The 12,743-nt window shown below is 40.3% G+C and overlaps 2 protein-coding genes across 3 annotated transcripts in view; both read left to right on the forward strand.

The window, feature by feature from the left end:
• LOC112570458 (lectin L6-like) overlaps nucleotides 1–12,743 on the forward strand; it is a 61,325-nt gene that overhangs the window by 16,935 nt on the left and 31,647 nt on the right. The window lies entirely within an intron of this gene.
• Nucleotides 2,393–12,743, forward strand: part of LOC112570659 (lectin L6-like) — a 32,649-nt gene continuing 22,298 nt past the window's right edge. The window contains exons 1-2 of one of the 2 annotated variants that reach the window (XM_025249215.1): nucleotides 2,393–2,542; nucleotides 4,064–4,229. In XM_025249215.1, coding sequence (XP_025105000.1) covers nucleotides 4,083–4,229 — 147 coding nt within the window. In that variant the 5' untranslated portion in view covers nucleotides 2,393–2,542; nucleotides 4,064–4,082. The remainder of the gene's footprint in view (nucleotides 2,543–4,063; nucleotides 4,230–12,743) is intronic. The other variant, XM_025249213.1, reaches the window with a different exon arrangement.

The raw sequence follows: 12,743 nt of genomic DNA on the forward strand, positions 1-12,743 counted from the left end.
GAAAGAAGAATGAGCAACATAGCCATAGAGATAAACAGACACACTAACAAATAATGCAAGAACAAATAACTTGAGATGAAGCAAAATATTGTTTGCTATTTCTTCATGTGGTCTTTTTTGAGCATTAGTTATATTTTTTTATAAAATACATAACACGCGCACACCTACATTATCTGGATAATTTATTTAAATCGAAATCAGGATGGAAAAAAGGTGCAAAATGTGAAGGAAAAAACGACGATTATTTTAACGTGGTGAAACAAGAACGGGTGGAAAAAATGTTGGTGTTTATATTAATGTAATTAATCGTCCTACTAAAAGAAAAATATACACAAAACTAGTTTTCGCATTTGTACTTCTTGGGTGTAACTTAAAAAAAAAATGTCATACCCTAGAAGTCCTGGTTTCAAACTTTCAGAGTTCAACACGATGTCCGGTCCCGTCCGAAATGTTGATTTTTATACACAGATAAAAGTAGACTTAGTTGTTCTTGTTTGCACATCAGTCTTTAGTTTCTCTCTTTTGCCAAAATCTAGCGAATATCGCTTCAGTTGGTTTTTTTCTATTTTTATCTGAATTTTTCTAAAGGATTTCAAAACAAAGAAGGTTAACAACAAACTGGAATTAAACGAGTGCAAAACTGAATCTTTATTAATAACAAAAATTAGTTTCGCCTAGATATGTAGAGTAATAAAACTTTTTTTACCAAGTTTGCCACTTCCTTAGGAAAAAGACAAGGAATTTTGAATGAAGATTGTATAAATAAAGCGTGTACTCTTGCATATATCAGCTCCCTGACATCAATACCAACAGTCACTATTTCACTCTTCGGGCTACAAGAACACATGATAGTGATAGTTTCACCTCATTCTTGAACTATCAATACTCTCAGTTGAGAAAACAAAAGCAACAACAAACGACCAGCGTTCTTGGTCGTGTCACCTGAAAAGACGCTTCTCTTCTTTATCCGATAAAGAGATGGAAAGTACGTATACATATTCCACATTATTATAATTACTACTACTAGTGCTAGTACTACTGCTAAAGAAAGGTTCGTTGTCCTACACTACATTCTATTCCAATGTATGCGTAAAATCCTGCTAAGAGCAACAAGTAAAAGGGATTTTTCAAAGTTTCGCAATGAGAAAAAAAAAAACCAAACAAACAAAAAAAAAAAAAAAACCAAGCTGAGTCGCCATTACATCAAACTTTTATGGTTTGTTTAACACCAGTAGTAGAAGCAGAACAGATGAACACGAAAAGATTCCTTGTCCCATTTCATTGTAAACTAAATGATTTAGGAGTCCAATCTTATCTCAAGGCACTGTGTGTGTCAACTGGTTGTGTATTGAACTCTGGTCGGAAGAGCTGGCGGACGGATTTTACTCTGGTTACTGTGGTTTCTGCGTCATTAGTCTTTTACTTCTTCTTTTGGCACAAAGTAACCCCGGAATGTTTGTTCTGAGTCAATATAATCAGTGAACGAGAGACTGAAAATATTGCCACATTGTTTCCGTTCATTACTCTCACTCCTTGGCGCGGTTAGTCGCTCGAGATCGTTGTGCCTGAGTGACGTGAAGATTGTCAGAAGTTCAAACTACAACTTACTGTTTATTATTGGTTTTCCTCTTTCATCTTTAAAATCTGGGTGTACATATTTCTTGGCAAGCAGTACGCTACTCTTTGATTAACAAAACAATGATCTACTGAGCGGGGAACTCAGTGTAACAGCAAAGGTGAAACGGATCAAAGTGTGTTTGTCCTTTTGCCACGTGTACACTCCCAGTCTGCCTGGCACTAACGGTCCCATGAGTCACTGCACGTGTCGCATGCCCGATGTCTTTGATAATACAACCGTCATTGCTTGGGCTGCACATGAAAAAAAAATGATAATTTTATCCACTCTGTACAGTATTTGCACAATAAAACAAGCTGTGCGGTGGACAACAAACCACATGCGTATGACAATGATGTCTTGGCAAAAAACCATTTTACTGTGCAATACAGCGCGGTATAAACATTTATATGTGTACACGTTCTCAACATACCGATACGGTCATTCCATCCTAGACTGCGGGACACGCGATGACTCAAGTAATAAAAATTTACTTGTCTGAGATAAAATTTCCTAACTGCCATAAACTTTTAAAACTATCAAAGGTTTTATTGCTAAATTTTCCATCGGCTGCCGTCTGGACAGAAGTCGTTGATATTTTAAGCGATATTAATAGATGGTGTTTGTTATAGGCACGTTGAACTATTGCTGTAAAGACACCTGGTACCTCATCTCCTGCCATCCACACCTCCAGCCATAACTACCTCCACCAAGGCTTTTAAAAAATCATCTCGGCGTACAAGTTGTATAATAAACTTATGTTTAATGCTCTCTAATCTTTGCTATCAGGCAAGGATGTGAACAGATGTCCAGTCATATCACTAGAAATAGCGCCTGACTGTATATAACTGGTGTTCTCAGACTATCTCGTAGTTTCTTAAACAGTTGTCGTCCGCTGATCCGCTTTGATCAAGACCGCTGCAACAGGTGAGCATTGCTACTAAGAGAGATAGTGACATATCTGCTTCTGACTTAGAACAAGACCAGAGCAGATGACTCATTCATCCTAACTGTTGGTCAACAGATGACTAGGAAGGAAGTTTGCAGTTTTTTTATCTGATGACCAGTCCACTGGATCACAAAGAAAGGACGCCCCTGGCATCAGTCAAACTACTTATATTTAATAACCAAGTTTCAGATCGCAGCTAGGTAGTAGCACCAAGGCAGACACACAGAACATGACAGTTAAACACACCATTGTGTCATCTAGTCATGTCATGTCACCTGGCGAGGCTAGTATCAGTTGTTGGGGAGACATGATAGTATTCGCATTCGTGAACACTCCAACCAGGTAATTCTTAATTCTACCTGAGAGTCCTCTAGTGGACAGCCGTTGTCTATTTTTCCCACTGGCCATCCAAACCTGTCTTCTGTTTATGTAACCTCGCCATTGACTGCTAGACATTCTAAGGCCTTTTGCTGTGTTTGTGTTTCCTCTCATTAATCATCTTTAGTACGGTTGATATTCCAATGGGTTTCATGCAGACATAACCGTTGTTAAGCACCGTATAAGAACAAGTTCAAAAGCAGTGTTCTTAACCTGGGTTCGATCGAACCCTAGTGGTTCGGTGAGTCGGTCTCAGGGTTAGGCGGAGCGTCCGCCACGAGTTCAAGTTAAAGAAGGGTTCGGTATATGTGCATATGAAACTTGTGGTTCGGTACCCTCAAAACAGGTTAAGATCCACTGGTCTAAACACATATTTGGACTATACATTCCCTAATTTATCAAAGCATATTAATATTGTTTAAAAGATTTATTTATACAACTTGTAGCTTTAAATAAAAGAAAAATGACACACCAATCTAAAAGTCACCAATTAAAAAAAGAATTTACAATTTGTCTAAAACAGATGTTTATGTACAGCCTGCCTAGTATGCATTATTTAGCTGGTTGACTCACCCTGCCTGATGTGACAAACATTGCACTTCAATGGTATTATCTAACAAAACAAGGATACGGGTATAGGATGATGTCACGTGACAAAATCAGCTTCGCCGTCTAAATGAAAGATTAAGATGTTGTCATCCTCGCACCTGTGTGGTCTGTCGTCGCTTTACATTACATAAGATGTTTTGTCACCGGGTATTCAGGATGATCTAAACACTATAAACCACTTACATTCATTTCTGTTTATATGTTAGGTCTTGAGATTCTATCAGTTGTTGTCTTTCTGACTTTCTTTTTAACAGGTAATATCACCATAGTGTCTGTTAGTATTTGTCGCTATTACATGTCTCTTATCTTAGTGTTTGCCTTGGAACTGGGTAATGGAGTTGCTTGGTATGCAGGTAGATATATATTGGTGTCATAGAGGAGAATATGAACATAACTTGTCATATTAACAAATACTATTTATTTATGTCACGGTTTGATGAAGGAACACACCGTCTTGTATCAACTTAGTTGTAATGAATAAAATGTTTGCTGTATTGCTGTTCTATGTCCAGACAAAACACAGTGATAGACATGCTGATAATTCTGTGTCTTCTGGCTCTGACCTCATCCTGCTTTGGCAAGAGTTGGATTAATGTGGAGGGATCCTTGAAACATGTGTCAATAGGAAGAGCAGGCGTGTGGGGGGTTGATTCTGACGATAGGATCTACTATCGTGAGGTGATGTACCCCGATAAAGTAACCTACATAAGAAAAAATAATGTAACAGAAAGATTATTGGTTAAATGTTTTGAGGATTAGATTAAATTAATTCGTTTTCTTTAACTATAAATTAATTTTTGTGCCAATAACAGGTATTACAAGTTTCAGATTTGTCGACCTAAAGTAAACATAATGACTGTGTATCAGCAAAATAGATACATAATACCTGGTGTGAGTTTCACTGATATACTAGATGCAAAATCATAGTTTTCCGAAAGACTAACTAGTTGATACCAGCAATCATTGGATGTTCTCCCCCTACATGCAAATATACAATATAGTAATTTTACAGCTCATCTAGAACTTATTTGCTTGTTTTCACGCGTGTGTACATACCTGTGTGTTGTGTTGCTCTAGTGAAACCCTTTGTTATCATAATATTTGTATTGTTTGCTGTGGCCAGAAGTACATACGAGGCGCCCTGGAAAAGGCACAAAATGGACGCTCGTCTCCGGACTCTCAAACAGCTCGACGTCGGCACAGACATCGTCCTTGGCGTCAACAGTAAAGATGAAATTTTGTACAGAAGGAATATCACAGACGAACATCCTACAGGGTCGGACTGGGTCACACTGGACGGTCGTCTGAAATACGTGACTGTGTCACCCCATGGCGCCATCTGGGGAGTTAGTCCTGATGATTTGGTTAGCTGTTTTTGTCAAAATCGAAAGTTAAATTATTTTAGGAAAAAATAATGAATTAGGTATAGATAATTAATGAAAAGTCTATTCCTGTGTTGCATTAAAAAATTCGAATGTTCGACAAAATGACAGAGGATTAATCTTTTTAGAGCCTTAGTTTTAATCACTATTTAAATTAGTGAAAACATCGTTAGTCTGTGGTGAAGCGGTCAGAATCAGTATTGAAAGCAAAGAAACACTCACCAAGAGAAACTATCATGTCAACAGAAGTTTAAATAAATGTTTAGGGTTATTGTTCTCTCCCACGTTATTTCTGTTATGAGAAGAACATTTTATGTCAAATGCTCCTTCAAAATCCATTTAGTGGTCAATCGAAGACATTCGTGTGTTGTGAGAGAGCACGAGAGATATGGGGTGTCGTGTGTCTGTCGTGTGTTGGTGTGTGGTCTGATCCACTCTTTGATTTTTTGAGATCCACCTTGTCAGTTGTCTGCTCCTCATTCTGCGTAATTTTGTCAAGGAGCTCACCATCTGTCAAACTAAGTCACCATCACTTGGTAGACGAGTTGGCTTATTATTGAACCGAGTGGTTAGTGTGATGAAACTAACTTATGTCAGACATACAGACATGAACATTTCAGATGCAGACCTTGTGTAGCCCTCGTTTGACTTTTAAAATCAGTCTGCATTTTCCAAAATCACGTGAATATTAAGAACTAGTTACCTTTCTATCCCATAAAAAGGTGCATCATAATTTAAGACAACATAACGCTATATCGCTAAGCTAAGATTTATTACATTTTTAGATAGCTATATATTGAGAAGAAGATAAATTCGACGCAGATCTGGGTTCGAGGATGCCATTAGCCCGCAGAAATCCAGTGGGAACTACTGACAGCAGGTTGATAGGGAAATCTTAAAACAGATTTCTGCAGGGACGCCGTCTGACGTGTGGGGTAGTGCATCGTTTCATCAACGAACACGTTTTTTTCTGAAAGTTTAGTTACCGAGAGGGAACCTACGGTGGGGCAAACGGTCACGCAGTGGGGAGTGAATGGACCATGTACCAGGAAACAAGCATACATCAGCTTCCGGTCAGGGATGGTTGCTTGGCAGTGGGGCCTGGAATATAATACCATCAAGGGCAGCTAATCAGGACAGGAAATCCCAAGTGTGTTTCTTCAAACTCTTTATATAACAAAATTGTCAATTATGTTAGGACTGTGAGAGGGGGAGGTGTCACAAATCTTAACTAAGGGCGGAAGCCCATTTTTTTCTTCAAATTGAATGCCTTAAGCCAACCGTCTATTTAATCGGGTACATAGTCCATCGGCGGGTCAACTGAAGGAGGTGTTGTATAATTCAGCTCTTAAATTCTGGCGCAAGGATCTACCACTGGTCAATCGCTCTTATCGATGTCGATTTTTATCTTTTAAAATATTTTATCGTTTCTTTATTTTATGTTGCAGTAATATATATCTTATGTTTCGACCAGATCTTGTATTTGTTATGATCAGCTTCGTTGTCCCATTGGTAACTCAACATGATATAGTGTATACTGTACCCGTTTGAATAACAACTCTCCTCACTCTCAATCTCTCACTCACTTACTCACTGTGGAAGGAAAAAGCAGTATGTAGTTCCGGCGTCTTAAGTTCCGTCTCCTTACCACAATATTTATAGCAGTCGTACTGTGTGATAATCATATCTTTAAAACTGAGAACGCTTGGTCGGAATCTCATTTTTTTTTTTTCCAGGAGATAATGTATGGTTTCAAGATGGATGAAAAGGACGGAATCTGAGAATGCTTGGGAAAGTATGGCGGTACATGTGGGGGGTTAATGAAGATAATGAGATCGTTGGTATTGCCCACTCAACTAACTACGGTCACCATATACTCAACAACCTCTTGAGTCTTATGAGGTGTTCTATTCGCACCAAATCTTACTGTTTTTCGGATGGTAATTTCAACAATAGAAGCTAAAATCGGCATTTTAACAGATAAACGAAGTTATGTTTATCTGAGATAGATTGGTGACGTGTTCATTTGAATTGTAATTTGCAAAATGCCATAAAGGTTAGATATTGTTTACTTCTTACCATTCTGATACCCATTGTTTTCATGATTTATATAAGACTGACTGTCGAGACAACTGTGAAAGCTTACACCAGCTTGTAAGCAACATTATTCCAAAAGGTAGCATGCAACCAACTCTTGCATCATCGCAGAAGCATCCACTCGAGGCAAGCTTGTGCTAACAGATTCTCTACCTCCTGCTTTTATATTCCCAAACTCTAGTGGGCCGAGTCACGTCGATTCTGGAAGACGTTCTCTGCGCTACCCACTCCGGGTATCGAGACATGCTCTCTGAGTTTTGAGGAACGATAGCTGCCTAACTACTCCACTTCTACTACCATTGTCATAAAGGGTTTTGTGCCACATAAATATTCCTGACGACCGACGTCACGGAAACGACGACCGACGATGACGATGAATGAGCAGTGGTAAGAGGGATACATAGAAGAGGTGCGGTCTGTGAAGCTAACGATGGAACACTATTTTGAATTCTCACTGCCATTCTCGACACTGTGAAAGACGAGCCCGTTAAGAATAGTCCACAATGAGAACGTTGTAGATTTAGCTTTATAGAACGTTATTTATTATTGAAAAGCGAAAATATTCCAATGTCTCTGATGCTTATGTATCGTCCTCATCTACATGCAATTTATTAAATACAATGAGTACACTCTTCCTACAGAGACTCATAATGTTCTATGTATCCCCCCATTTACGGACATATTTTCTTATTAACCCATCACCTTTAGGTAATATAATCGAACCTTCAGAAGCAAAATGAAAATAGTTTAAAGGAATAAAGTCTTTTTGCCGAAAGATATGTTTACCGTTACGTTTAAAAATATTCAACTTCATATATGTATAAACAACAGATCACAACAAATTAGAAAAAAAAAAAAATCAATTTAATGTAGTTTAGTAAAACTCATTACAGTAGATTAATGGACCAAAGGCAAGTGTCACGTCACAGCAGCTCCTGTCAACACACTTCTAATCGAGAACACACCGCTGGCGCTCGCACAATTGCACGTTCTTTCTATCAATACATGAAAAAATGACTTGCCTGTACCAATTGCTACGTTTATTTCAATAAAAAAATTATAATAAAACCCACTATGAAGATACACAGCAGTCACAAAACCTTTAATTCTTCTGCTTCCAATCAGGCACAGTGTTCTGCAATGGCTCTCGATTAATACAACTCACCAGTATCCACTGTTCTCTTGCCCACAATTCGAACTCACTGTTCTGGGTGGGTTCTTCTCTTATAAGATTTAAAAAACTATGACCAATAATTTTGTATAAACGATAGTAAACTCCATCACAGCTTTCGTAGGTTCTTTTGCATCTACTTTACTAACGGAGAGATGTCACTCATGTCTAAACCCGCTTACTTGACTAACCAACAACTTTTACTTCATCTGTAGGCACATGTCCGCCACTCTCCATCAGAGAATACACTCTTCTCTCTCCTCTCCCTGCAGGGTTCCAGTCCGTCCTCGAGATCGCTAAGTGCCTCCAACGAATGTTTACTAATTGTCAGAAGTTTCAAAACCTACTCTAACTTAAGTTTAGTATTGGTTTACACCCCTCTGTGGTCTTAGATACATAGCTGGTGTAAATGTTTCTTGGAAGGCCGTCCACTCACCTACACATATTGATAACCTTAAACACCAATGACCTACCGCTAAGCGGGAACTCCGTGTAACAGCAAGCCCTTACAACCCTCCCATGCGCATGTCCGTCAGAGCGTTTCGAGTTGGTCTTTACACACTTTCTTGGGCATAAGCTTTCCTTAATTTTCTTGCATTCCATCTTGCGACTCGTCCTGTCTGTCTTTCGTTTGTGTAGCGGGAGTGCGTGTTTAGTGTCAGCCACCAGGTCACTGCTCCGACAGGTGCATAGTCCTAGATCCCTCCACCACACACCATTCCAACCCCACGATGTTCGTTGTCCGCGCGAGACCTGCGCAGCAGCAGCGGATTTTGATCGTGGGTCCACATCAAGCTGGCCTGCCGCTGTACAACAGCTGTTGGGCAAACACGTCGAGCCGACCACCCTTTCTTCCTTTCTCCTCCCTTAGCGTTTGGGTGAAGCGTCTGGGGGGCGGGGGGCAGAGGTGGAGTTGGAGGCTCCATCAGCCGAGCTGGGAGGAAACAAACGAGGGATCGGGAGCGTTGCGCGCCTGCTCGGCGGGCGACCTTGAGATACGTCCGTTGGCGGTGGCCGGAGGTCTATGCCCAAGGGCGCCGGCCAAGCGGCTGTCCCACTACGAGTGCGACTGGTTGGTGCCGCTAGCTGGCACGAGGGGTACCGCTCAGCGCTTGGGCACCGCCGGTGCGGTCCGGCCTCGGGCTGTCGGAGCCGAAGAACAGGCTCCTAAGCTGATTGTAATGTTTTGAACAGAGTTAGTGAGAGTACGTTGGGCTCGATGCATCTTGTCCGTGGAAAGAGTGCTCCGCTAGCCATCACTCACCATCTCTCTTCCCCCCCCACAAGAGTTATGTTGTTTTAGTCCTTTTGTTTTGATAGGTAGTAGGTTAAATAAGTTTGGTAGTTCTTTGTATATATTGTAAATAAATTTATATCTTTGAACTGGAAGTACTCGTGTGAGCCGTGTTAGTGTCACGACTGCTGTGATCGCCTACGCATGTCTCCGCCGAGTGAGGTTTGTGTTGTCCATGTCTGTTATCGTGACACAAAATAGGAGCAAGACGAATGAACACACGAGTAAGGTCCGGCGGCATTCAAGCACGATTGGAAAGACACTTTAGTTAGAAAAGTAAAGCAGGGTCTTTGTGGACTACAAGTCGGGCTGAGCGGTTCGTGTGCGTGTAGAATGAAAGAGACTAAAAAAAAGAACACAACGCGAGGCAGGGTAGAAAACTAGACTCTTTACGCACCCGACACTTACCTAGAGCTAGGATTTTCACTAGAATGGAAAAGTTTTATATGGGAACCCCGTCCTCTCCCCTGGAACAACAAAGAGGAACGGACTGCATTTGGCCGCTAAGCCCTAAGGTTTATGATAGGGTTGTTAGCGAGAAGGGTCGGTCAGTCCGGACGGGTACATTCCCTAAAAGTATCTTCTTTTTTCTATCTAGGTGCGTGTCATTATCGCGTCCTGCGTTTTTATTCATATGGCCTGCCTCATATCGAGCAACACGGCTAGCACATTTTCAATAAGAGATGAATACGAAACGAAAGGTTTACCGGAAGACACATCCAACAAAACACATCTTGTTCTACTTATGCTCGGAAATAGTCTTCAGATAAAAAACTAACCTCAACTCTAATAAGAGACGTGAGAGGACAAACATGCGCATCTGAAAGCTGAAAGTCAGTCTGGATGGTAGTTTACGGAGGTCAAACAATTTTTGAAGCTGGACTGCAGGTGTCAAAGAGAAGTTTGTCAGGTGAAACGGATCAACGTGGTTTGTCTTTTGCCACGTCTCCAGCCTGCTGGCACTAAACGTCCCATGACGTCACGCACGTGTCGCATGCCGATGTCTGGATACTTCACGCACGGTCATTTGCATGTCTGCACATGAGAATAACACAAAAAATTGTTATCCACTTCTTCAGCATTTGCACAATAAAACAAGCGTGCGTTGGACACAAATCAGCATGCGTCATGACACCATGATGCTTTGGCGAATAAATATTTCACTGTGCAATACAGCGCTTTATTAAACATTTATATGGACATGTTCTCAACAACCAATACGGTCATCCTCTAACTGCTGACACGCGATGACTCAAAGTAATAAAAATTTAGATATTCTCAGATAAATTTCCTATACTGCCATATAACTTCCCAAACCATCAAAAGTATTTATTGCTAACAATTTCCATCAGACTCCGTCTGGACAGAAGTGTTGATATTTTAAGCGAATTAAATAGCATGGTGTCTTGTTAATAGCACGTTGACTATTGCTGTAAAGACCCTGGTACCTCATCCTGCCATCCCACACCCGTCCAGCCATGAACTACCTCCGCCAAGGCTTTGAAAAACCACCTCGGCGTACAAAGTTGATCAATAAACTTATGTACTTAAATTGCTCTCTGTTCTTTGCTATTCACAAGTATGTGAACAGATGTCCATCAACTCACTAAATACTCCTCGACTGTATACAATGTGTTCTCAGAACTATCTCGTAGTTTCTCAAAACTTGTCTCGTGATCCGCTTGATCAACTGACTGCTGAAACAGGTGAGGCATGCCTACTAAGAGCAAATATACATATCTGTTCTGACTTTTAGAAACAAGAACGCAGCAGATACTCATTCATCCTAAGTTTCTTATCAGATGACCAGGCCGGGAGCCACAGTCCGCTGAGCATCAAACTACTTTAGTTATACACCACGTTAGATATGGCAGCTAGGTTAGTAACCCCAAGTAGACCCAGAACAGACTTAAAACAATGTGTCACCCTAATCATTCCATGCAACTGGCACTAGTACCACTGCTTTGGGGAACATTATAGTATTTCGCATTCGTGAACACTCAACCGGTGGAAAATCTTAATTTCCAACCTGAGAAGTCTCTAGGCGACAGTCGGATCCTATTTTCCCATTGCATGCAACTTCTTCTCCTCCAGGTAAAACCATTGACGCTAAGGACATTCTTGAGGCCTTCTTAGTTATGCTCCTCATTAATCATTTTAGTGATGTTTAATGTTCTTGCACGGATGTATATCGCAAGGTTTTCTAGACAGATACATAATCACTGTAGACACCTTTTGTTAAGCGAAGTTCTTATACACCTATATTCCAATTATGCATTCCAATTTATCAAAGCGTTTAATATGTTTAAAAGATTCTTATTTATGCAACTTGTAGCTTTTAAATCAAACAATATGTACCTAAGCGCAGATTAGGATTAGTCCTAAATTAAAACCGAATTAAACAACTTGTCTAAAAAGAGTGTTTTGGGTACAGCTGCCTATTGCACCATGTTAGCTGGTTGCTCACCTGCCTCTGTGACAAACATTAGTTTCATAGCATTTTCTAAATAACAGGATATCGGTGTTAGATGATGTCTACTGACCACTCAGCTTGCGCCACATGAATGATTAAGATGTTGCATCTCGCACCTGTGTATGCGTCAGCCGTCGCTTTACATACAATAAGGAGGTTTTTGGTCAGCGGTATCCAGAGATGATGATGAAATTAAACCAACTTACCATTCATTTCGTGTTTATTATGTTTAGTGCTTTGAGATTCTATCAGTGTGTTGTCCATTCTGATTTCTTTTTAACGGTAATCACAATACTGTCTGTTAAGTATTTGTCTCTCTTACATGTTCTTATCTAGTGTTGCTTGGAACTGGGTAAATGGAGTTGCTTGGTATAGGTAGTGGTATTTGTTCATGGATGAGCTTCAGGACAAGAGCTTGTCATATTAACAAATTACTAATTATTTAAGTCGCGGTTGAGGAAAGAACACAGCCGTATTGTATAAACTTAGCTGAAAAGATTGTTATTGTTTGCATGAGTATTGCTGTTTATGTCATATATGTATATGTATGTATGTGAGAGATAAATTCTGATTTCTGGCTATCACCTCATCACTGCTGCGGTCAGTCATGAAGTAAAGTGGACGGGATCTTGACACATGTGGTCATATGTTAGTAGCAGGACGTGGGGGTTAATGCTGCGGAATATCTACTATCGGCACGGTGAGGTATCCCCGAGAAATGTACCTATACATGCGGTACTATATCGAAAGATTGCTGTTATGTGTAAACGAGTAA

This window comes from Pomacea canaliculata, linkage group LG8, assembly GCF_003073045.1.
Source record: "Pomacea canaliculata isolate SZHN2017 linkage group LG8, ASM307304v1, whole genome shotgun sequence".
In the NCBI taxonomy this organism is placed as follows: Eukaryota; Metazoa; Mollusca; class Gastropoda; order Architaenioglossa; family Ampullariidae; genus Pomacea; species Pomacea canaliculata.